We start from the raw sequence: 27,170 nt of genomic DNA, 5'->3' as shown, positions 1-27,170 counted from the left end.
CTCCCCCCACATACACACACGTGTACACACACACTCTCACTCCCTCACATACACACACTCTCTCCCTCATGCACACACATACTCCCTCTAACTCACACACTCTTTCTCTCCTTCTCTTTCCCAGACATGCTTTCTCTCTCCCTATCCCCCTCATATGCCACCTCTTTTTTGATAAAGCCTTTAGTTCTCTCAGGAAAGTGGCTTGAAAGAAATTCAGGGATTTGCATAGACATATTAATCAAATAAAACCTTCCAACGGATTAAAGATTTAACAGCATCCTCATCAGTGGTGTGACCTTTTAATCTTTCACTTATAAACTCTGTGTCTGATATTAACTCTCTTACTGACACTTGACGAAGGAGCGAAGCTCCAAAAAATTGTATTTTCAAGTAAACTGGTTAGACTATAACCTGGTGTCGTGTGATTCTAACTTTGTCCAACCCGATCCTACACTGGCACCTCCACATCATGATAGGAGGATAGCCTAGGACTACAAGAGGAAATAGATGGGCTGGTCAGATGAGCTGATCAGTGGCAAATGAAACCCAGTCTGGTTAAGTGTGAGGTCATGCACTTGGGTGGACATACAGGCAAGGGAATAGATGATGAACCCTGGGAATGATCCTTGGGAAGAACCAAGGATCAGAGAAATTTTGGTTTGCATATCCATAGATCCTTTAAGGTAGCACGACAGATACATAAAGTGGTGAAGAAGGCATATGGGATACTTTATTGGCTGAGGCATAGAGATTAAAAGCAGTGAGGCGATGCTGAAACAGTATAAAAATTTGGTTAAGCCACAGGTAGTGTATTGTGTGCAGTTCTGGAATCCACATTACAGGAGGTATGTGATAGCCCTGGAGAGGGTGCAGAGGAGATTTACCAGGATTATGCCTGAGCTGGAGAATTTTGTAGTGATTGGATAGATCAAGATTGTTTTCCTTGGAGAAGTGGAGACGGAGGGGGGGCATGGTTGAAATGTATAAAATTATGAAGGGCATGGATGGGGTAGACAAAAAAGAACTATCTCCATAGTGGAGGGATCAATGACCAAGGCACACAGATTTGAGGTAAGGAGCAGGAGGTTTAGAGAGGATGTGAGGAAAGTATTTTTCACTCTAGAGGGTGATGGAAATTTGGAACTCACTGCATGTAATGGTGGTAGAGGCAGAAACGTTCATCACCTTTAGTAAGTATTTGGATGTGCACTTGAGATGCCAAGGCATAGAAGACTATGGGCCAAGTGTTGGGAAATGGGATTTGAATAGCTACATGGTTGTTTTTGACTAGTGCAGACTCTACGGGTGGAAGGGCCTTTTTCTGTGCAGTCGACCTTTATCCAATCTTTTACATCCTTGAAAGGATAAATGTGAGGTATTGCATTTTGGTACAACAAACAAGCGTGGGGCTTATACAAAAGTGGTAGGGCCTTGAGTAGTGTTGTTGGGGTGCGAGGGCTAAGGTGCAGGAAACACGAGAGATGAGGTTGAGGGCGCTTTTCAACCACTGTGGAGGGGAAATTGCGGTCCTTGAAAAATGAGGACATCTGTGATGTCCGGGAGTGGAGTGCCACATCTTGGGAGCAGATGCGGCAGAGGGGAAGGAGTTGGGAATAGAGTTAAAGGCAGTTGTCTTTTCCTTAGGATGGGGGATTTCAAGACTAGTGGGCACATTCTTAAGGTGAGAGGGGAGAGATTTAGAAAAGACATGTGGGGCATATATTTTACACAGAAGGTGGCTGTGCATGTGGAGCAAACTTCCTGAGTAAGTGGTGGATGTGAGTACAATTACAATGTTTAAAAGACATTTGGATAAGTACATGAATAGGAAACGTTTAGAAGGATATGGGCCAGGAGGAGGCAGATGTGACAGTTTAGGATTATGTTTGGCATGGACTTGTTGGACCGAAGGGGTCTGTCTCCATGCTGTATGACTCTTTGACTCTATGATAGGACTTATTCTAATGTCTGATTCAAAAGACATAGAGTCACAGAGTCACACAGCATGAAACCGACCCTTCGGTCCAACTCATCCATGCCAACCAAATTTCCCAAACTGAACTTGTCCTCCTTGCTTGCATTTGGTCCATTGGCCTCTAAACCTTTCCTATTCAGGGTACCTATCCAAATGTCTTCTAAATGTTGTAACTGTGCTTGCATCTTCCACTTCATCTCGAATTTTTTTCCACATATGAACCACCCTCTGTGTGAAAAAGGTGCCCTCAGCTCCCTGCTAAATCTTTCTCCTCTCAGCCTAGTTTTGAAATTTCCACCCTAAGGAAAAGACCTTTGCTAGTCACCTCATAATTGTATAAAGATCTATGAGGTCACATCTCAAACTCTTACTCTCCAGTGTAAAAAGCCCCAACCTATCCAGCTCTCCTTAAAACTAGAACCCTCGAGTCCTGGCAAAATTTTCTGAATCTTCTCCATTTTAATAATATCCTCTTAGAGCAGGGCGACCAGAACTGTACACCTGCAAAAGTGGCAACATCCTGTACAACCTCAACATGACGTCCCAACTTCAATACTCAATAGTCCGAGCCATGAGGCAAGTGCGCTAAACTATGCACCTGAACCCCTAGGTCTCTCTGTTCAACAACATTACGTAGGGATCTACCACTAACTGTATACGTCCTGTAATTGTTCACTTTACCAAAATGCAATACCTCACCCTTATGCTCCACCTGGGGCGGTACGGTGGCTCAGTGGGTAGCTCTGCTACCTTACAGCACCAGGGATCCAGATTCGGTTCCATCTTCAGGTGACTGTCTGAGTGGAGTTTGCACATTCTCCCCATGTCCGCATGGGTTTCCTCGGGGTGCTGTGGTTTCCTCCCACAGTCCAAAGATGCATGGGCTAGGGTGGATTGAGTATACTAAATTGCCCATAGCGTTCAGGCATGTGTAGATTCGGTGGGTTATAGAGGGAAGGGTCTGGGTGGGATGCTCTGAGGATCAGTGTGCACTTGTTGGGCCAAAGGGCCTGTTTTCACACTGTTGGGATTCCATGACTATGCCCACTGGCGCAATTGATCAAGATCTCCTTGTAATGTTAGATAGCCTTCTTCACTGTTAAGTATACCACCAATTTTGGTGTCCTCCTCAAACCTACTAACCATGCCTCCTAAGTTCTCATCCAAATTGTTTATATCAATGACAAACAACAGTGGATTCAGCACCAGTCTCTACAGAGCACTACTGGTCACAGGCCTCCAGTATGATAAACAACCTCCACCGCCACGTTCTGCCTCCAATCATCATGCCAATTTTGTATTCAATTTACAAACTGTCCCTGAATTCTATGTGATCTAATTTTACTAACTGGCCTACCATGTGGAACCTCGTCAAAGGCTTTACAGAAATTCATGTAGACAATGTCTACCACTCTGCCCTCATCGATCTTTTTGGTTACATCCTCAAAAAACTCGATCAAGTTTGTGAGACACGATTTCTCATGTACAAAGCCATGCTGACTATCCCTAATCAGTCCTTGCCTCTCCAAATGCAGGTAAGTTCTATCCCTCAGAATCTCTTCCAACAATTTGCCCACCACTGACGTCAGACTCAGTCTGTAATTCCCAGGCTCCTCCTTACAGCCTTTCTTAAATAAAGGCACAACATTAGCCACCTGCCAGTTCTCTGCCTCAAGGTTGCAACTGCCTTCTCAGATGATATAAAAGATCCTCTTTGAAGAGGGTAAAGGATTTATTTGTGCAATGCCTTGCACAATATTTACCTTTTAAATGATGTCAGAAGAAAAGCATCAGATTATCTGGCCATTTTCACTTACTGTGTTTGGGAGCTTGTGGTGTGCAAATTGGCTGTGTCTTTTTTTGCATTAATAACAAGTGACTACTGTAAAAAATAAGTGCAACATGTTAAGGTTATGAAAGATGCTAGATAACCACAATTTTAAAAAATGTTATGTGGCCTGATGCGCCCCACCTTTTCCTAAACTGCCACCACTCAGATAGTAATTTGCCTCAAATTCACTCTAAGACTCAGCTTCAATCTCGAACTCACAGTCAGCTTCAGTCTTGGACTCACACAGCTTCAATCTCAGATTCACGCATAGTTTAAATCTCAGACTCACACTCAACCGCCAACTCAGACCCTCACACAGCCTCAAACAGCCCCAGTCTCAGACTCAGACTCAGCCCCTAACTGAGACAGAGCGCTAGTCTCAGACTCACACAGCCTCAGTCTCAGACTCACACAGCCCTAATCTCAGACACACTCAGCCCCAATCTCAGAGTCACACTCAGATACCATCTCAGACTCACACTCAGAACCCATCTCACTCACACTCAGCCCCAATCTCAGACTCACACAGTCCCAATGTCGGACCCTCACACAGCCTCAGTCTCGGACTCACACTCAGCCCCAATGTCAGACTCACACAGGCCCCTAACTCAGGCCCTCACACATCCCTTGTCTGAGACTCACACTCAGTGATCCAATCTCAGACTCACACTCAGAGATCCTATTTCAGACCCACACAGATCCTATTTCAGATCTAGTTGGTTCCCAAACTCGCAGAATGGGACAAAGTGGGCGGAGTTTCCTCTGCCGACCAGGTCAATCAGAGCCTCCCGAACGGGATGGGGTCGCGTGGTTTTCCGGAGTGTGGGAGCGGTATTTGTCGGGGGTGGGTTTTTTTTTAATTGAAGCAGCAGCAGGGATTTTAGATGTTGGAACAAGTTGCTGGAAATGCTCAGCAGGTCTGGCAGCATCTGTGAAGTTAAAAAGAGAGTTAACGTTTGGGGTCCGGTGACTCCTCCTCCGAACCTTATCCAGATGTTGGTGGTGGATTTTCCCCGACATGGGGGCGGGGTCAGACTCGGTGTGTGGGCGTGGCTTACCGTGGGGGGCGTATTTTCCCAGTAAGGGGGCGGGGTTTCCAGCGAACATGTTTTTCCCGCGGTGACGCGCGTGGGTTTTCCAGTGGCAGGGCGGGGTCTTCCGTTGCGAAGGCGGGGGGCATGAATGTCCAATCAGGATTATCGGTGTGTCCTGGCGTTGGGCCGCATCCTGACGACCGTGGTGCCCCGCCCCCTGGCTGTCCATCTGCCGCCGTTACTAAGGAGGGGGGTGGGGGAAGATCTTCTTTTCTCCTGCCTCCTGCCCGCTTCCCCCACCCCCCTCGGCCTCGGCTCCGGCCCTCAGGCCTCCTCCGCTCGGCCGGCAAGCCTCGCTCGCCGAACTCGGTCCGCGCTTGTTGGCGCGGCCAGGTGGTTCCGTTTCACCATTTTAATTTAATTTCTCATTTGTTGTTGTCGTTGCGCGCGCGGCTCAGCCCCTCACTCTGTTGCTGTCGAGACTATGTGGAAATTACAGGATGCCCAGTGGAAAGAAATTTAAACCCACCAAATACATACCGGTATCTACAGCCGCCGCCTTGCTTGTTGGTGCCACCACCTTATTCTTCGTCTTCACGTAAGTCAAAGAGGGGACTGTTCCCGGATGGTGGGTGTTGGAGGAGGCTGAGTGGGTTTGCATTGATTTGTGTTCGTTTGTTAGGCGGTTAGTTTGACAGGAGCTGCAGGCCCGACAGTGCTGCTTGGCCATCTGCTGCTCTATTTCCACGATCTGCTGCTCTACCCGAATGATATACGAGATCGGTGCATTCTTACAGTGTGAGAGATAATCGCGAAAGAACGCGTTGCAATGTACGTTTTGCATTTTACTTTTCAACGTGCGTTGAAATCTATTCCGTGTGTGTAAATGAATCAGCAATGTATGTATGACTGTGTGTGCAGATATGCAAGTAATGTAACACTATCGTTGAAAGACGTAGTCCATCATTAACTGCGACTTGCTACTTTCCGGAGAAAGAAGGGACGTTGTTGATTTAGGATTTTAGTTCAGTTTTGTGAATCAGAAAATATTCTGAGGTTTGGAGATGCTGCTTGCCACTGCGTCTTAAAGTCTGTCCCGTGTTTCTACCAGGTTTCAAATCCTTGGTAATAATTAGTAATATGACTGGTTAGATGGTACGTACTAGGATAATAATGAAGTCGAGGAAGTTTCAGTCGAAAGCTGCTGCGGATAAAATGTGTTGGCGGGGGGGGTAAAAACAAAATGAGAACAACCTGTAAATGGTGCTTTGTGGTTAATCGTGAAATTTGAAAATAAGACTGAAAACTTGCTTTATTTTGTTGTTTGTAAGATACTTTTTAATATGTTCACTGTCTCAAAAGCTTGTGGATCGGTGCTACGAGCGATCCTAAGGTGAATTAAATCTGAAGCCACGTTCAGTTTCTGTCTTAAAACTATGTTAGCCTACCACGTTAAACTCCACTCGGTAGCAATTATTGACCAAACATAAATGTAATTGCATTTGTTAAAATAAAGTTGGTCTTCGAACTGATTTCTTTAAAAGATAGTGTTGAGCTTAAATTATGTGCATCGGTTTAAGGACGAAGTCAACAATGTAAATTGTTATTTTTAGCTCTGTAAAAGGACTTTTAGTTTATCGTGTTGATGTTTGGCCTGAAACGGAATGTACCTATCTGCATTTGCTTTTGAGATGTCGAGGCGAGTTCTGTTTTTATTTCAGATTGCAGACTTTGCAAGTAGGTGTTCTTTTTCGTACCGCTTCAGTTGTACTCACTGCTCTCCTCTTCCAGCAATGGCTGCCTTTGCGGGAGGGAGGGGGTGTCCTGCCTCCTTTTTCAGTCTTGTTCGTATTTTTTTTGTTTTCTAATCTGTTCGCTGTTAGTTGTCCTTTTTCTTGAATAGAACAACACATCTGCCAAAATCTGTCACACAACTCACTGTGTTTGTTTTATTCCCCCCCAGCCGAATTACTGGCTTCCCGTACGCTGGGTTTCTTCAGCTTCTCCGCCTGTTGTGTTTCAACGTGGCTCACTTACCTTTCAGTTCCTAGGTTGACCAAAGATCGATAACCGAACATTTTACTCTCGACATGTTTGTGTTTTCCGGTTTTAAATTTTAGATCTTTGCACGTTTACTTGAAAAGATCTCGATTAGATAGCGGATCTAACCTGTCATTTTTCGTCATACTGTACCCAATTTACAGCTTCGATATGCAGTGCTCGAGTTACGTATTTTTGAATGGAACTGGTCGAGTTAATAAGTGTGGTTTGACGGGGAAAAGGATTTGTTTGCACTTCGCTATTGGAAGTGTTTCCACTGCACTGCGTTTCGAACCGATTGTAGGAAACGGGATTATTTCTGTTTACATCTATATTTTACGTAGATTATAAAAGAGAATGTGTAATGTAAATTGACAGAATGAATTTTGATGGTGCTTGTAATTCTTGGCATTTTGTGTTCCGAGCAGCGTACTGTGTAAAAGACGTTACGTTGGATGGCGGAGGATGATTTTTAAAGTGCAGTATTAATCACCCATTGTACGCAGCAATATAGCTGACAGCCACGTTTGCCTCCGCCTTAAGAGGCTGTGGTCGGTTGTACCCTGATTTTTGCGTTGAATGTGCTTCTCCCCCTACCTCCCAAATTTTTGCAGTCATAGTTGTCAGTCCCATTGCTGGATGATACAAAAACATTTGCATTCCTTGTAGAGTCAAGGACACTTGATAAACTGTCCAGTGTACAGCACAGTAAATGTGATGATGAAGGAGGTGCAGAACCAATTGCTGTACATCTCATTAATTAGAGAAATCTTTCGGTGACGTTTAGGATGTAACATCTGAGCCTTGTTTGGAAGCTGTTGAATTGTCCAGTTTGATTTGTCTAATTTCTTTAAATTTTGTAATTGGCCATGTAGCTACAACACAGCTTATAAAAATATGTTCAGTATCAAGAGTTACTAACAACATATAAATGATCTTTAAGATGCATTTTAAAGAACATAACAAGAGCATTAGAAATAGCTGCAAGGGTAAACTCTGATACCTTGAGTTTTCTCTACTATTCAACGAGATAATGACTGGCATTCATTTCACTTTCTTGATGAATTTTTAGATCCCTTGATTCCCTTAGTGTCCAAAAACACATCTGCCCATCTTGAATACACAAGGACTCGGCAGTTGCTTCTGGCATAGAAAACTCCAAAGCTTCTAAATAGGTAACCCCTTAAACTGAGAATATAAACCCTGGTTTTTAGACTTTCCATATGCTGAAATAACTCCTCCCAGCAACTACCCTGTAAAGCCCTCCAAGGAGATATCAAGTTGTTCAGCGATACCTATAAAATACCTGTTGCACGCTTCTGGAGTGGACACTTCCACTGTGCTACAATGGCCACTCCCAAGAATATAGGACCATAGTATTTGATCTCTCCTTTTAGGACAGCCCTGTCATGTCAGGAATGAGTCCTCTGAACCTTGATTGCATCTCCTCAAAAGTTTGTCTATCCTTTCTTGGCAAGGAGATCAAACTGTGTAGAGTATTTACAGCAAAACACCTTCACCCTTGACCTCTAACCCTTTGCATTAAGGGTTAACATACTATTTGCTATCCTAATTGCTGGCTGTAACTCTCTGTTAACTTTGTAATTCATGTGCGTGAGAGGCTAAATTCCTTCGGGCAGCTGTGGTTTGTAGTTGACCAACACACAACATTTAATTTCTGTTCCCCTTGTGGTGCACCACAATAAACATGTGTCAAAGATTTTGGGACTCAAATGTATATGTTGTCCTTCACTTCTCCTTTAACTCTACTTGTCAGCATGTGGATTGTTGGATGTAGCCCTAGCCCCAAGAATTCAACCCTCAAATCCTTGAAATTTTTACCACCTCCCAAATTTTTGCCCATCTTTCCATTCCAAGTTTGAATCCCTCAGATTAGGTTTCTTCACCTGGCACAATATTACAGTGGCTCTTAGAAAATGCTCAAATAACATCAAATGTGACTGAAAAAGGTAGACTAACCCTCCTCCTCCTTTTGACCTGTCTGCAGCTTTTTAAACAGTTGATCATGCCACCCTCATCTGTTGCCTCTCTACTGTCATCCAGCTGGTTCCATCATTTATTGTAGCTAGGGGAAATCTCCATCAATGACTTGTCTTTCCATTGCCAGATACCATGATCCATCCTTAACCTCATCTTGTTTCTCATACTATCCCTCACCAATATTGCTTGTAGATATTTCCTAATCAACCTGTTCAGAGATGTTATGACACCTGTGGAGCAGGTGGGAACTTGAATGTGCTTCTCCCCCCCACCCCCTACCCCTCCCAGCTCACAGGTGGGGTCGTTACCACTGAGTCGTAATGCAGTATACCATTTACATTGTTTACACATTATCAACCAGTCCATGAGCCAGAGTTGTCATGCTGATGACTCTTTACTTATACAACTGATCCGAATTGGTTTTTCAATCAGCACTCTGTCTCTGGGTAATACTGACCTGAACACTGTCACAGTGCAGATGTATTTCTGCTCCAACTGCTTGAACAAGGCCAAAGTGTAAATGTGAGTTTCAATAACTTGTTTTAAAACTGCAACATTCTATTCCAAAGTTTTAAAGCAGTGTTTTCTTTCCCCATTTTGGTCCACAATCCAAAAATATTTAAACGTGGTGTTTCCAAATTAAATATTAGAAAAATTAAAACTATAGGTTGGGGCAGAGAGACAAACTCTGCTTCTTTGTCACTGACTTCACCCTCTCCCTGGCAACTCGCTGAAGTTGTACAACTGTTATGTCATATTTGGGTTTTGAACCACATGCATGCTGTCACTAAGATCATATATTTCCACTTGTAACACTATCTGATTTTACTCCTGTCTCAGCTCTACTGCTGAATTCCTCATGCATTACTTTACCCCAGACTTGAATATTCTGATGTGATCCCACTTTCTACATTTTTAAGTAAACTCGAGGTTATCCGGAACTCTGGCTTTGTTCTAACTTGCACTGAATTCTGTTCACCCTGTGTTCTCCGACATACATTGACTACTGTTAAATTTTCGATTCTCATTTTTGAGCCATTTCATATACTTCCCCGTCTCTATTTCGTGAATCTCCTCCCTACCCTCTGAGATAATTGTGTTTCTCTTACATTCATCCTTTTGAGCATTCCAGGATATAACATGACTGACGGTGGAGAGATTATCAGTTGCTAGGACCCAAAGCTAAGGGGTTTGCTCCCTCAACCCCGTGCCTCTCCACTTTGTTTTCCGCCTTTATGACACTCTTTAGAACCCACCTTTTAAACCAAGCTGCTCACTGTTTATGCAATTTAGTGATTCCTTTTGTTTTTTAAAATTCATTTTACCAAGTGGTATGGGATGTGTTATTATATCAAAGTGTGATGTAATTACAAGTTGCTGATGTTAGTATTAATCCAGTACAGAATTGTGGATGAATCAAAACATTGGATCAATCTGGGACTTGGGTCTTCTAATTCTCTTAGCTAAAAGTTAAATGTATAACAAAAAGTACTTTGTAAAAATGTTGGAGTACAAGTGGAGCAGTGAAGTCTCTGCTTACAATGTTTCTAGTGTTTATGCTGTTGTTCTGAACCCCGTAAATGTCGAAGTTGTTGATATTTGGTGGGATGCATAAAAATGTACCAAGTTGCAGAGGAAAAGCCTGTAGATTCGTACATTCCTTTTTTGTAATGGTTGAGAGTTAACATTTGTACATTTCTTTTCTCCAGTACTACCATTGTTTAACCTTTATTCAGTTTTGTCACCTTTTAATGCTTTCAACATAATCTAAGAATTCTGATCCAATATTTCTTGAAAAAGAAGCTTGTATAATGCGTAACAGAAAGTTTTCTAAATATAGCATCATAGAATGGTTACAGCAGGGGAGACTATGTAAGGTAAATTTGCACCCAGTTCTTATCCTTTAGAATGACAAAGTTGGCTACAACTCTGCATAGGGTATGTAAGTTACAAGAGAGTGGGTGAAATTTCCCTGCACTTAGTAGCACAATACAGGTGATTAATCCATAATTGAATTGTCAGTTACTTCTGTGTTCTGTTTTCCCTCTTGATTATAAAGGTGAGCTCCAGTTGTCTTGTGCCTTCAGTGGGGCATGATGGAATGTTTCTTCAGTGAGATGGTGCTGGTTAGTCACATAGTTCCCTATTTGCTTTGAAAAGCAGCCTGTTTCCTTCTCAGACTTCTAGTTCTGTTGATTTATGGCAGAGCTGAGTTTTCATTGTTTCCATCTTTTTCCAGTTCTAAACCTCTGCTGCTTATCAGAAGAAGTCCTGCCAATTTTAACCATATTTCAGAAGTCTCAATTTTGTGTTTCAGCACTGTAATTGAACACTGCAAATTAATTTTGTTACAGTTTCAGAGCTATTGGAGAAAATGTGGAGGCATGGGATTGAGGGAGATTTAGCAGTTTGGATTAGAAACTGAGGACAACGAGTGGTGGTTGATGGAAAATATTCAGCCTAGAGTCCAGTTACTAGTGGTGTAAATGGACACTGTCCCACAATCAATGTCGTGCCCTCACTGAATAGCCTAGACACTCATGTCAGGTTTCCTTGAGGCCTACTGGATTTTTGTTTTGGCTATGAAGTACTTGGAAGCCATGGTCAACGGAATTTGACTGTGACTGCATCTTAACAAGCCTTTGGACCATCACATCTGTGCCAGCTGCCTGAGTAATTTAGCTGAGCCCAATTCCCTTCTCTTCTGTAGTGCTCCCATGTCTTCCCCCTTTTTTAATTGTTTGTTGAATTCTCTTAAAGCCAAGATTGAATCTGGCATTACCATACTTTAGCCAGTCCATTTCAGATCATAAGATATTTTCACTCAGAAATGGTTTTCATGCTGCTTTTGGTTATTTTTCCAATCATTTTAAATCTGGGTCCTCTGGTTCTCAGACCTTCTACTGATGTGAACATTTTCTCATAGTACTTTGTTTGAACTTGTCATGATATTGAATACTGTAATTAAATCAACTTCAGCTGTCTCTTCTATAAGGAGAACAACTCTAGCCGCTCCAATCTATTCATGTAACTTAAGTCCCTCATTCCTGAAACCATTCTCTCAAATCATTTTTGCCCACTCTCCAAAGCCTTTGCATCTTTCTTAAAATGCAGTGTTCAGAATTGGATTAAACGCTCCAGTTGAGGCTGCATCAGAGTTTTATATAATACCTTGCTTTTATAATCTGTCTCCATTTTATAATTCCAGAATCTCATGCCTTTTTAATCACTTTCTCAATCTACTCTGCCACCTTCAGTGATTTATGCCTGCCCCTAGGTTCCTGTAACTCTATTAGGATTCAAATTTTATTTCATATTACCTGTCCTTTTTCAACCTACCAAAATGTATCTGTTCGCATTTTTGCATTCAATTTAATCTGCTACATATTTGCCTATGACCTCTTGAAATTTGAAATTAGTCATTATTCTCATAATTCACAGTACATACACATATTGTGTATTTGTAAATTTTGAAACTGCCATTTTCCCCCCATGATATTTAAAAAAAAAATGTTGATCCTGGTTCTGACCTCTGGGGATTGCCACCTTGATCCAGTTCCTTAAAAAAAAAACACTGCACTTTTTTTTGGCCAATTTTATACCTATGTTCCACTATCCTTTTTTAAATCTTCTGTCTCCATCAATCCTGTTCTTATGTTAACAAAAAATCTAAATTTTTGTTAAAGATTTGCCTTGAACAAATCTGTGCTGGCTTTTCTTGTCACAGTTTGAGCTTTTGGAGAAAATGTGGAGGCATGGGATTGAGGGAGATTTAGCAGTTTGGATTAGAAACTGACTTTCTGGAAGAAGTCAATGAGTGGCGGTTGATGGAAAATAATTAGCCTGGAGTCCGGTTACTAGTGGTGTGCCACAGAGATCTGTTTTGGGACCACTGCTGTGTGTCATTTTTATAAATTACTTGGACGCAGGCATAGGTGCATGGGTTAGTAAGTTGGCAGATGACACTAAAGTCGGTGGAGTGGTGGACAGTGTGGAACAATGTTGCAGGTTGCAGGGACACTTGGATCCACTGCAGAATTGGGCTGAAACGTGGCAAATGGAGTTCAATGCAGATAAATGTGAGGTGACTCACTTTGGGAAGAATAACAGGAAGGCAGAATACTGGGTCAATGGAAAGATTCTTGGTACTGTGGATGTGCAGAGGGATCTTGGTGTTCATGTACATAGATCCCTGAAAGTTGCCACTCGGGTTAATAGTGCTGTTAAGAAGGCATACGGTGTGTTAGGTTCTATTGGTAGAGGGATTGAGTTCTGGAGCCGTGATGTCATGCTGCAACTGTACAAAACGCTAGTGCGGCCTCATTTGGAATATTGCATACGGTTCTGGCCACTCCAAAACAGGAAGGATGTGGAAGCATTGAAAAGGTGCAGAGGAGGTTTACCAGGATATTGCCTGGTCTGGAGCAAAGGTCTTATGAGGAAAGGCTGAGGGACTTGGGTCTGTTCTCATTGGAGAGAAGAAGGCTGTGAGGGGTTTTAATATAGACATACAAGATGATCAGAGGTTTAGATAGGGTGGACAGTGAGAGTTTTTCCTAGGATGATGATGAGAATTGAAAAGTTTTGGTCAGAGCTTCTGCAATTTCTGCCTTCGCTTCCCAGAGTAATACAATAGCATCCTGTTTGGGCATAGGAATTTTACGTTGTTTAAGGATGGGCAGCCTTTCCAGATCTCTCTCATCAATTTTTAGCCCATTCAGTTTCTCCACAACGTCCTCTTTCACTAAATAAAAGCAAAAGTGTGGATGCTGGAAATCTGCAATTTAAAAAAAGAATGCACTGAAGATGATGTTATCTGTGGAGAGAGAATTTCAAGTTTGATATTACTGTTCAGTCCTGCCAGACTTGGTGACTTTCTCCAGTGGTTTCTGTTTTTACTTGCTCTTTCGCTATGCCTTTGCCTCTGTCTTCAGCAAAGCTGATGTAACCAAAGTATTAATTTTATAGATCCCCATTTTAGTTCCTAACCAACCTCCTCTACTACCCTTTTACCGTTGACGTGCCAATAGGGAATTAAAAAGTTTTCTTTTTTAGGTGCCAGCCAAGAGATCACATGAATAATCAGGACTTAAAATGGCAAAGGCATGGATCAGTGTATGAGTGGCAGATAAGCTGATTGAAACAGAGGTCGTTTCAGATCATCTTGGTGATGGAGATGATGTGCTCTATCCTCTAAATCTGAGCAAACGCAGCAGGCTGAGACCTGGGTGCCTATCTTGGTAAATCACCAGCACTAAAATATTTTCTATCACTCCATATGGAGCTTCACTGTGTCTTACATAATTAATAAACTTTTTTAGGTATTTCTACTTTCAGACTTCAGGTTGATAGCTGTGAAGATTCGCTGGTAATCTTTTTTTAAACCATCTTAAATAGTGCATATTCAGGTGTTGTTCTGAGGAAACTTGTTTCTTTTCTGCAGATCTAAAACTTGCATCTAACGGTCTGTATACTTGGCTCAAATAATAATGATTAAGCTGGCATTATTTATTGTGCTGTTGGAGCAGTCATGATCTCAGCAGATGTTTGGTTGAAATTAGTTTGTCCTGAAATCCATTTGACTTGTGTGTTTTGAGAAGGTATTTAGTTACATAAAGTAACACGAGAAATGTGACATCATTGCATTTATTGGTTGCAGAACCTGATTCATATTTAGTTTCTACAGTTGACAGTTTGCCAGATTTATTACTTGCACATATTCAGAAATAGTTTGAATTGTATATATTTCAAAATTAGAATTTTATGTTACTATAAATAGTTTTTTAAAATTTACATGCACATTTTTTTCCTCCCCTTGATGAGAAAGGATTCCAAAGTACTGATCATTTCTTCTATAGGTGCCCATCTTTCAAATGTCCTGTTGCTGTAAGTATTTCATATAGACAGGAAAAAATGGAGTTCGGGTGTTTTGGCAGGTGCCTCCAGAGGCTGGAGTAGTAATTAGAAACCATACTTAGTGATTTGAAGCAGAGCTAGATTTCTTGCAGTTTGCAGTTTTCAGTGATTCGCATCTGCATCACTAAAGCATTGTCAGGCCATTATATTCTAATTCTCTGCCCAAGAGCAGCAAGGAGACACAGACTGTAAAAGCTGTGGCGTTCAAAAAGTAAAACCCTCATTCAGCACTTGTTGTAGTCAATGAGGCCCATGGTTGCCTGCAGCCTGAGAACTAAATACAGTGTATGATATAAAGCTGCACTACAGGTGCACTTGGGACCGAGAATTTTTCTGCAAAATGTATAAAAAAAATAAATTTTCAATAGTGTCTTCAGAATAAATTATGAAGAGTTATAATAACTTTGTTAACGAATAGAAATTCTTCAGTCATCAGACACTAAATTAGTATGTGTCCCAAACATTAAAAGTTTACTGACCGTAAAATGTCTTTGATCCTGTGTATTTGATGAAACTGACACTAACACTGGAATAGTGTTATAATAACACTGTTATCAGCTTTTTATTTTAAGTGTTTGAAGGATGAAGTCCAATCTGGAGGAACATTTCACCAAGTGCAGTTCCTCCATTGAGAGAATGTTAATTTTGCCAATGAAAGCTTTTTGTGGATTTTCAGTTTTCGAGCATCATTTTAACATTGCTAGTATTTTCTGGTTCACATTGGGGAGTTCAGTTTTCTTGTTATCACGATTGATATTGTTTGGAAATGCCTTAATATACCCTGATTTACTCCCTTTTACTGGTTCATGTGGAATACTGCTAAGATCAGTTTTCATCAGTGCTTACTTGAGGGGAAATTTTGAGGTTGTGAAAGGTAATTCATGGATGCAGATCTGTTGTCTTTTTAGTTTTGAGGCATATTCTAAATTGAAATCCAATTCCTGTTTATATGAGACATTTTTATTGTAATAGCAATTGCTGGAGAAATTCAGGTCTTGGCAGCATCAGTGAAGAGACAGCATTTTTGACAGACATATCCAGAGAAGGAAACCAACTCTGAGGTTCTGAGCATGCTAATTCCATCACCCCACACTCCTTGCTAAGCTTCTAATGTCTGCTTTAGCTCAGCCATGCTTGTTGCATGGATGTAGCTGGGCCTGCGTCCTAACCTCTTGGGAATCTAGATCTTTGCTGCAAGGGAGATGATGTGAAGATGGCAGGCATTGACATTGACAGCTGGGAGGCACTTGCTGATGCTGTGACCTCTGAAAGTTGATTATTTCTTCCCATTTTGAAAAACAAACATAACTTGAGTCCAGCTGGCTGACTAAAGGGCTCAGTCAATCATGCACCTTCCCTGCCCAAAGTCTTCCTGTGCCGCAAATATGAAAGGGACTGCCCTGCCAGGATAACCTCCACAGCATTAAACCCTTCGTCTCAGGACAGAAGGCTGCCTTTTCAGAGAAAAGTAAACAAAAATGTGGCTGGGCTAGTTTGACTTATGAAAGTAGTGACAAATGATAAGCTCTTCTATGGGAGGATGGGTACTGGAATTCTAGTAGGATTTGTTTTGCTGACTCCTCTAATCCACCGGGAATACAGAGTTTGTAACATTTAAACTAATTATTCATCAACACATAGTAATAAACTTTTTAATGAGCTAACATGAAAAAGGAATTGGATGTAATTTACTCCTGTTGACTGTATGACGGGGCGAAGTATTACGACAAAGGGACAGCAAGCCACACTACGTTGGAGTTGCTGACAGATATCACAACATGGTGAAATTAAAATATTCGACCTTCAAAATTGCCCAATTACTCCTAACTAGACTTTGAATAACCAATATCGGACACCAAGTTCATAGCTTTAAAAAAAATATTCTTCTGTAATGTTAGAACAGCAAAGCTAAACAGCAAGGTAACCTGCTTAACGTCTATGATTTTAAATTCTATTTTCTTTGATTATAGCTTTCGCTTGTACACACAGTTGCAGCTTTTTAAAAATTTTATCCCTCAATGAGTTGTAATTGGCCAGTTCACTTGAGCAGTTTTGAATGATGGTAGCTAAACCTTCATGTGGTCCTTGTATAATGATGTGGAGTGATATAGCTTGAATTCTGAAGTTACTGGTCAATCCACACCACTTGTGTAGGCTGTTGAAGACATCTGTCTTTTAGACTGGGGTTCTTTTCTTGAACTTTAAATAATTTGATAACTAGAAAGCAAGCAAAACTCTTCAGTTTTCCCAGCCACACTCTTCCTCCCAAAGCCCAATCCAGACCAGTTCAATCTATTCCTTTTTCCTTCTTTTTTTCAGCATTTCTCTTTGTTTGACTGACAGATACCAGCCTACCTTTTGGATATTTTCTAATTAATCTGTACAGGCACCTATGGAGCAGATGGGACTTGAACCAAGATCTCCTAGTCCAGAGGTATGGAAACTACCGTTGCTCCTGAGGACCCTCCTGGCCTCCCTTTCATTGACCATTTTAACATCCAAGCAATGGCCAGACCATGAGCATAATACATCACAAGTGCCAAAACATCTGCGGAATTCTTAGAACATTAACTTTCCAGGCCACTTCCTATAAGGAAATATCAGTTCATTTGTTCATTACTTTTATTTAAGAACAGCAAGCTGCTGCTCAAAGTCCAACTCTCAATTTCAGCTCACAGTTCTACACCAAAAATGATTAAAAATAAAGAAAAATGTTGGTCCCAACTAAAGCTGTTATTCAAGACAGGTTGGGATTCTTTCGCTTGACAAGAGATGAGATTTGACTTGGGTATTAAAAGTCGTAAAGGGTCCAGATACAGTAGATGAGAAATTGTTCGCATTTGTGAAAGAATTCAGGGCAAAATGACTTAGATTAAAGCCAATAAGGCAAAAGAAGCAAAAGCAGTGTAAGGGAAGACTTATTTCTCACAGTATGTGGTGAAAGTCTGGAATATACTGCTTGAAACTCCAGTGGTAAAAGTTGGAAGCATTCAGAAGGGAATTAGATCATTTTTAATTTGTTCATGGGGTGTGGCTCTTGTTGGCTAGGCCACATTTATTGCCCGTTCTAATTGACCAGAGGGCCATTAAGTATCAACCACATTGTTGTGGATGTGGAGTCACATGAAGGCCAGACCAGGGAAAGGTCATAAGTGAAACATGTGGACTTTTACAATAAATGACACAGATTGTGCCCTCACCGTGAGGCAAACTTTTAATACTAAGTTTTAACTGAATTTAAATGTCACTGTCTCCTGGGAGGACATAGGTTCAAATCCCACCACAACATAAACCTGAGGTTCTGAATTGCTAATTTTGTGACTGCCAGCATGTCACTGCTTCCCTTCTTTTGAAAGGAAAAGTATTCAGGGTTGTGGGGATAATGGCATTACATAAATTGCTCACCTTGGAGAGCCAGTGTAAACACTGGACTGAATGACTGCCTTCTGTACTGCAACAATTCTGAGTGAAGTCAGTTGGATTAATATGTAGAAGACTTCTAGCATTCTTGCTAACCTTGCAACTGATTGCTGTTATCTGATGAACTGTAAGTATGTTGTTCTTTGATCAGTAAAGTACAAAAACCAGTTCTTAGCCAACTCCAAGAAACTGGGGTGTTCTCAGTCATTTGTAGCATTATTTCCCCTTTGGCTTTTACATCATGCTTGACTGATCAAGTGAGGCAAAACCTTTTAGATGTAAAAATAAGATAATAACTTAAGTTGCTAAAGGTATTCCTGCTTGCTAGATGTTCCACAGTATGAGGGAAGTTTTTTTAAAATTTCCTAATAACATAATTCCTTTAACTAATAATGTGTAAAGCTAATTCATACTATTGCCACCCTGACCAGTGAAAAATAACCTAGGAGTATAAAGATTGTAGATTTTCTGTCTATTGCTTCTCCCTATTTTTGAGCTGCAGAACGATAAGATTGCTTTGGGGGCAGGGCAATGCATTGGAAGAATTGGAACGAATGAATGAAATGTATAGTACAGATGCCGAAGTCCAATTTTCTATTTATAGTGGCATCAGTAACCTTGAAATAAAAATGTAGTGTGAAACCGCACTTTGAATGCGTGGTGTAGCGTTCTTAAAAGAACAAGTCAATTCATGCAGGTTATTTTAGTGCAGATGAGCATTCCTGGAAGTCAGACCTCATTTTAATATTACTGGAACTAAAGTTATGAGTCCAGAAAAAGAGACAACTGGGTATGTGAATCATGCCCTAAAATGTATGATCGTAAGGTTTTCAGTTTTTAAAATGGGATGTAGAGATTGAGATGTGTGCTGTCCGAAAGTGATTCGCAGGCCATAAGACGTGAATATAGAGGAGCAGGCTGAGGTCATTCAATCCATCGAGTCTGCTCTGCCATTCAACAATGGCTGATATGTTTCTCAACCCCATGCTGCTGCCTTTTCCCTGTAATCCTTGATGCCCTCACTAATCAAGAATCTATTTCTCGCTATCTTAAATACACTCAATGACTTGACCTCCATAGCCTTCTGTGACAATGAGTTCCACAGATTAATCACCACCATCCGGCTGAAGAAATTTTTTCTCATCTCAGTTCTTAAGGGCCCCTATACTCTGAGGCTGTGCCCTCAGATCCAAGTCTCTCTCCTAGTGGAAACGTTTTTATTCAAGTTGACTCTATCCAGACCAGACCTCCCCAGTATTCTCACAGATAGCAGGAACTGCCGATGCTGGAGAATCTGAGATAACACGCTGTGAAGCTGGAATAACACAGCAGGCCTAGCAGCATCAGAGGAGTAGAAAGCTTGACGTTTCAGGTCGGGACCCTTCTTCAGAAATGGAGGAGGGGAAGGGGATTCTGAAAGAAATAGGGAGATGGGGGAGGTAGATAGAAGTTGAATAAAGGAGAAGATAGGGTGAGAGGAAACAGACAGGTCAAAAAGGTGGGGGTTAGAGCCAGTGAAGGTGAATGTAGGTGGGGAGTTGGGGGGGATAGGTCAGTCCAGGGAGGACAGACAGGTCGGGGGGTGCGGAATGAGGTTAGTGGGTAGAGGATGGGGATGGGGCTTGAGTTGGGAGGAATGGTTAGGGAGGTGGGGACTAGCTGGGCTGGTTTTGGCATGTGGTCGGGGAAGGGGAGATTTTGAAGCTTGTGAAATCCACATTGATACCCTTGGGCTGCAGAGTTCCCAAGTGAAATATGAGATGCTGTTCCTGCATCTTTTGGGTGGTGTCACTGTGGCAATGCAGGAGGCCCAGGATGGACTTGTCGTCCGAGGAGTTGCTGGGGTGGCGGGGGAATTGAAATGGTTCGTGACTGGGAGGTGTAGTTGTTTGTTGCGAACAGAGCGTAGGTGTTCTGCAAAGTGGTCCCCAAAGCCTCTTTGGTTTCCCTGATATAGAGGAGGCCATAACAGGAACAGCGGATACAGTATATAACATTGACAGATGTGCAGGTGAACATCTATTTGACGTGAAAAGTTGTCCTAGGGCCTGGGATCAGGGTGAGGGGGCAGGCGTAGGGGCACGTGTAGCACTTGCTTCGGTTGCCAGGGGTGGTGGGGCTCGAGGGGAGTGTGGAGCGGACAAGGGAGTCATGGAGGGAGTGGTCCCTCTGGAAAGCACATGTGGGTGGGGTGGGAAAACTGTCTTTGGTAGGGCCGGATTGTAGATGTTGGAAATGTCGGAGGATGATGCGTTGGATTTGGAGGTTGGTTGGGTGGTACGTGAGGACGAGGGGGATTCTGTTTTGGTTATTATTGCGAATAGGGATGGATGAGTTGCGGGAAATGCGGGAGACACGGTCGAGGGCATTTTTGATCACTGTGGAGGTGAAGTTGCGGCTTTGGAAAAAAAGTGGACAGCTGGGATGTTCAGGAGTGGAATGCCTCAACTTGGGAGCAGACGTGGCGGAGGTGAAGGAATCGGGAATCGGGAATAGGGGATGGCATTTTTACAGGAAGGTGGGTGAGAGAAGGAATATTCCAGGTAGTTGTGGAGTCGGTAGGTTTAAAATGGATATTGGTTTCCCAGTGGATGCTAGAGATGGTGACAGAGGTCCATTAAGGAGAGAGAGGCATCAGAGATGGTCCAGGTAAACTTAAGATTGGGGTGGAAGGTGTTAGTGAAGTGGATGAACTGTTCGAGCTCCTCATGGGAGCACGAGGCGGCGCCAAAACAGTCATCAGTGTAACGGAGGAAGAGATGAGGGCTAGGACCTGTGTAGCTTTGGAAGAGGGATTGTTCCACGTACCCTAGAAAGAGGCAGGCATAGCTTGGGCCCGTGCGGGTAACCATGGCCACCCCCTTTGTCTGTAGGAAATGTGAGGAATTAAAGGAGAAGTTGTTGAGGGTGAACACGAGTATGGATAAGTGGATGAGGGTGTCAGTGGAGGGGGGACTGCCTGGGTCAGTGGGACAGGAAGAAGCGGAGACCTTTTAGGCCATTGGCATGGGGAATGCAGGTGTACAGGGACTGGATGTCCAGAATGAAAATGTGGTGTTGGGGACCAGGGAATTGAAAGTTCTGGAGAGCGTGGGTGGTGCCACGGACGTAGGAAGGGAGATCCTGGACCAAGGGGGAGAAAATGGAATCCAGACAGCTGGAGATGAGTTTGGGGCAGGAGCAGGTGGAGACAATGGGTTGACTGGGGCAGTCAGCTTTGTGGATTTTGGGAAGGTGATAGAAGTGGGCGGTGCAGTTGTAGTATGGTGCACTGACCTCTACATTACTGAGGCCAGACGCCAATTCTCCCACATCTCCTCCTACCATCACCTGGATCATGACCCCACCCCACCCCATCCCACCCTTATCTCCCAAACCATCCACAACCTCATCACCTCAGCTGACCTCCCACCCACAGCCTCTAACCTCATCGTTCCCCAACCCTGCACTGCCCGCCTCCGTCAACCTTCTAAACTCCGTTGAGTACAAGCTTAGAGTCCTCAGTAGCTTATCATATGACAAACCCTTCATTCCTGGGATCATTCTTGTGAACCTCCTGGATCCCATCCCAGGGCAGCACATCTATCCTTATACGGGCCACAGGATAAATGTTTAAGTCAGTGTGCTTGTGACATGGGGACAGACAGCCAAATTAAATTGGTCTCCCTATCCCTGTATTCCCGACACAGTAAAATTTAAATACTCAATGACCCTCAAAGGAGTCTGATGGTTCCTACCTAGACTTCTTGAATAATCAATGCCAGCTGCCTAGTTGGTAGCTGAAACAAAAGAATTAACAATTTTCATTAATGTAGAGCAAAACTAGATAAAGGTAGTCGAATGTCTATGATTTATAAAAAATCATATTTGATTTTAGCCTCTGCTCTCTCAAAGACAGACAAATGGGCAAAGTTAGGGATACATGAGAAGAAAACTGAGAGATATAACTGGCTTGTTTGCATGATCCATACTATCACAGACACATGGGATTCAATCTTGCTTGGTTTCTGAAGGCAGTGGTAAATGCATTTAGCTTCCACTAGGCTCCGAGAAATATTTTTAAAACAGATTCAATCCTTCAAACATTCAAAAAGTTGATATTGGGAGGCTAACTAGATCTCCTTGTAATTTTGGCAGACACAATCCTTCTGACAAAAAAGCATTGTTCAAAACAACCAGATCAAACTTTGGTTTCAGTTTCTGTGTCTTCTCAGCCTTCTCTTTATTTGCTTGCCTGCCTGCGATGACCTCTCTTAACATACAAACATCTGGTAACCATTTGAGCATAATGACTCCAGTAGAAATGGCTGTAAAGTTCTTTTCACAACAATCAACCTTCAATTAACCACCTCATTAACAAATATCTGTTTGTTCGCTTTACTTCTTAAAAAACAAGCTGTTCCTCACAGCTCAAGTGTCACCTTCATCTCTCTGCTCACAGTTCACAGCTCCAAACCAAAAATAATTAAAAATAAAACAATTGAAGTCTCAACATTGCGAATAATTTGTGTTTTTTTTCTCTCGCACAACCAACAGCTCATTTCTATCCTGGCTTAACACTGTCACTACTTCAGCGAGGAGAATGAGTTGATGTGTCCTCTATTCTTCAGTACAAGTATTAATATGTGGTCACTCAACAGACCAGACCCCTGGTTTCAGGTATTAGCTGCATATTATCAAAAAAAAGGAACTGTATAATCTGTACTGAGTGGGGGTCACAATTAGTCAGAAGTTAATACAATATCCTAACTTCTAATGTCACATACGTTTATATAAAACATAACTGCCATCCTCACCTGGTCTGGTCTGGCCTACATGTGACTCCAGACTGGCAGCAATGTGGTTGACTCTAAACTGCCCTCTGGTCATTTAGGGATGGGCAATAAATGCTGCCTAGCCAGCAACACCCTCATCCTGTGAATGAATAAAGAAAAAAAAAATGAAGTAAACGTTATTGAGGATTTATTCAGCTAGTGTTTGTTGAAACAAAGTTAAAATGCACCAAGTAGGGGGATGGGAACCAAAATTGTAGTTAGCGTATAGAAAAGGTTGAGAGTAGGGAGGTCCAAAATAAAGTTTCAGGGACGCAAGATGGCACCTGCAAGCAAAACGTTGGTTTGAAGTGTGTCTACTTCAACGCCAGGAGCATCCGAAATAAGGTTGGTGAACTAGCTGTGTGGTGCGTGTATGGAATGACATGCCTGAAGAAGTGGTGGAGGATGGTACAATTACAATATTTAAAAGGCATCTGCATGGGTATATGAATAGGAAGGGTTTAGAGGGTGACAGGTCGAATGCTCCAAATGGGGCTAGGTTTATTTAGGATATCTGGTCTGCATGCATGAGTTGGACCAAACAGTCTGTTTCCATGCTATACACCTCTGACTCTGACTCTGTACGCATGTAGTTGGCTTTGTTAAAGTTTCAGATCCTTGCCTGAAACTGTGGCCGTTTCAGAGACATGGATAGAGCAGGGACAGGAATGGTTGTTGCAGGTTCCAGGATTTAGATGTTTCAGTAAGAACAGAGAAGATGGTAAAAGGGGTGGACGTGTGGCATTGTTGGTCAAGGACAGTATTACAGTTGCAGAATCGATGTCTGGGGACTCGTCAACTGAGGTAGTATGGGCTGAGGTTTGAAACAGGGAAGGAGAGGTCACCCTGTTGGGAGTTTTCTATAGGCCTCCGAATAGTTCCAGATATGTAGGGGAAGGGATAGCAAAGATAATTCTCAATAGGAGTGAGAGACAGGGTGGTTGTCATGGGGGGCTTCAACTTTCCAAATATTGACTGGGAGCACTATAGTTCGAGTACTACAAGTGAATCAGCTTTTGTCCAGTGTGTGCAGGAGGGCTTCCTGACACAGTACATAGACAGGCCAACAAGGGGCGAAGCCACATTAGATTTGGTACTGGGTAATGAGCCTGGCCAGGTGTTAGATTTGGAAGTAGGTGAGCACTTTGGTGAGAACGATCACAATTCTGTTATGTTTACTTTAGTGATGGGAAGGGATAGGTGTATACCACTGGGCAAGAGTTATAGCTGGGGGAAAGGCAATTACGATGAGATTAGGCAAGATTTAGGGAGCATAGGATGGGGAAGGAAACTGCAGGGGATGGGCACATTAGAAATGTGGAGCTTATTCAAGGAAAAGCTCCTGTGTGTCCCAGATAAGCATGCACTTGTCAGGCAGGGAGCAATCTGTAGAGCACAGGAGCCGTGGTTTACGAAGGAGGTGGAATCTCTGGTCAAGAGGAAGAAGGAGGTTTATATTAGGATGAGATGTGAAGGCTCAATTAGGGCACTTGAGGGTTACAAGGTAGCCAGGAAAGACTTAAAGAGAGAGCTCAGAAGAACCAGGAGGAGACATGAGAAGTTGTTGGCGGATAGCATCGGGGTAAATCCTAAGGCTTTCTATAGGTATTTAAGGAATAAAAGAATGACGAGAGTAAGATTAGGGCCAATCAAGGATAGTAGTGGGAAGTTGTGTGTGGAGTCAGAGGAGATAGGGGAAGCATTAAATGAATATTTTCTGACAGTATTCAGTCCAGAAAACAGCAATGTTGTTGAGGAGAATACTGAGATCCAGGCTACTAGACTAGGTGGGATTGAGATTCGCAAGGAAGAGGTATTAGAAATCCTACAGAGGGTGAAGATAGATAAGTCCCCAGGGCTGGATGGGATTTATCCTAGGATTCTCTGGGAAGCCAGGGAGGAGATTGCTGAGCCTTTGGCACTGATCTTTAACTCGTCATTGTCTACAGGAATAGTGCCAGACGACTGGAGGATAGCAAATGTGGTTCCCCTGTTCAAGAAGGGGAGTAGAGACAACTCTGGTAATTATTTTGGCAGGAGTAACTATCGATCTCTTATGAGATCGCATAGTTGCCCACTATGATGTTTTGACGTATTTCTGGCGCATAGTGTGTGTTGTGCCTCCCCGTTGGCCCCGCCGGCCAGCCCAGCGGTCCTGGCTGCTGGGTGACCAAACGACCAGAAAAAGTACGAGACGGCCGTGGTCTATACAGACCGATCCTCAAAAAACCAGTATGATTTTTTCCAGTGTCACTGGAGCAGTCCGGCTGGGGAGCGTCCCAGATAAACAAGCCCCCTGCAGCCGCGTCCACAACCGCAAGCTGTGATAAGTCATTAGGTTGTACATGTTTGAAACCCGCAACAAGGTCCATCTCGGTCCAGACCGAGACAGCGACCTTGAGACGTTACCTCCTGCCTTACATGGAGCTGAGACCGGTTACCCCTCCCAGGGGGCCGGCTCACCCTGTAACGGATGACATAGATAACGTTGTAGAAGGCACCGTAAGGGCTGCCCACCCTACGGTTGAGATAAGCATAACCACCCAAACCTTCAACAACAAAAGCTGTTGAGACACGAAGCAGGGCGCAGACGGAAAAACGATAAATGAGACTGGCGATGAAACAGCTGATGCAACTGCCTTCGTGGAAAGAGTTGTTATCGAGCCAGTATGTGACAGAACGTCTGTCTCGGAGGTAATTATCCACTATCCTGTCGATGGGCTGTTCTGCAAGGACTGCGACACCCTCTTCCCCACGGTGAGCCTGTTCAAGATCCATATGATAAAGTGCACAGAATAAAGAACATCCGAACAAAATGTTCACGCTGCGATAAGGCAGGAGAATACCATTCAATAGCCTGCCATTATCCCAAATGCAAAGGAATGAAACAACCCCCAACTGGGGACTTTGCATGCAGTGCGTGTGATCAGCGGTTTTCAACACAGTCAGGCCTTGGTCAACACGAGAGGCACAGGCACCCGGTTCTACAGAACGAGAAATGCCTCAAACCGGCACCCAAAGTCAAGGGCAAACCTGGGAGAAGCGACCACGTATGGTCACAGGAGGAGGTGGCACTCCTGAGGGAACTGGAGGCGAGATTTGCAGGATGCAAATTTATAAACAAATCCATCGCAAGCATCCTGAAAACCAAAACACCAAAGCAAATCTCAGACAAGCGCAGGCTCCTGGCAAACACCCCGACCGAGATCCAGACCACCTGCGAGCCAACGATAGACTCACACGATTCTGAGGCAGAGTGTGTCCAGGAGAATTCTGATGATCAAGCCCAACGCCAAAGAGCCAGCCGAAAAACACTGGCTGCGATCCCTAAACATCGGGATGTAGATGACCAGCTTACACAAGCTGAGGAGCTCTTGAGCACAAGGAAGGACCCGGACGTGCTTGCCCTCGGAATCGGACTAGTGGAATGCATTACCGACCTACTAATGAATAGTAGGAAAAGACAGGACAAAAACAAGAGGCCTCAAAAAGATCGGGCCAAGAAAGACAAAAAGCCCGGTAGCAATACCAGAGCCAAAAAACGGTGGGCAGCAGGTAAAGCGCTGTTTAGAGCAACACAGCTGCTTTACAAAACCAACCGGCGTCAACTAGCTCGCGAGATCATGGGGGCGCCGACCTCATCTGCTTGTCCTCTCTCAAAAGAGGAATTGGAGACATGTTTCCGTGAGAAACTGTCTGCACCAAACAAGAAATCGAACATCAATAAGTATGCCCCATACACTGGCAAAGTTGAATACGGGTCCTTGATGAAACCCATAGAGGTGGAGGAGGTTGAAGCGGCCATCGAGGGGATAGACAAGAACAGTGCCGCTGGACCAGACGGCCTGAAACTGCAGGACACAAGAACACTCCATGAGCAAGAGGAAACTCGTCTACCCCGCCTCTTCTCCTTATGGCCAAAGTCAAGCACGATCCCCGATTCACTAAAAAAGAGTCGAACGGTCCTGATTCCTAAGTGCGCAGATAAGGAACGCTTGAAAAGCATTGATAACTGGCCACCAATAACCATCGATCCAATGCTGCTCCGGCTGCTCATGAAAATAATGGCAAAATGCCTGAGTGAAACAGTCGAAATAAACCCCAGGCAAAAAGGGTTTCCAGCAGCCACTTCCGGATGC

The 27,170-nt window shown here is 43.2% G+C and overlaps 1 protein-coding gene across 1 annotated transcript in view; it reads left to right on the top strand.

Annotated features, from left to right (window-relative positions):
• Nucleotides 1–5,104: 5,104 nt before the first annotated feature.
• zdhhc8b (zinc finger DHHC-type palmitoyltransferase 8b) overlaps nt 5,105–27,170 on the top strand; it is a 190,766-nt gene continuing 168,700 nt past the window's right edge. The window contains exon 1 of the mRNA XM_048556660.2: nt 5,105–5,438. Within this exon, the coding sequence (XP_048412617.1) occupies nt 5,341–5,438 (98 nt within the window). The 5' untranslated portion in view covers nt 5,105–5,340. The remainder of the gene's footprint in view (nt 5,439–27,170) is intronic.

Source organism: Stegostoma tigrinum, chromosome 26 (genome assembly GCF_030684315.1).
Source record: "Stegostoma tigrinum isolate sSteTig4 chromosome 26, sSteTig4.hap1, whole genome shotgun sequence".
Taxonomy (NCBI): domain Eukaryota; kingdom Metazoa; phylum Chordata; class Chondrichthyes; order Orectolobiformes; family Stegostomatidae; genus Stegostoma; species Stegostoma tigrinum.
The sequence above is the reverse complement of the archived record's forward strand: the minus strand, read 5'-3'. Positions and strand labels throughout refer to the sequence as shown.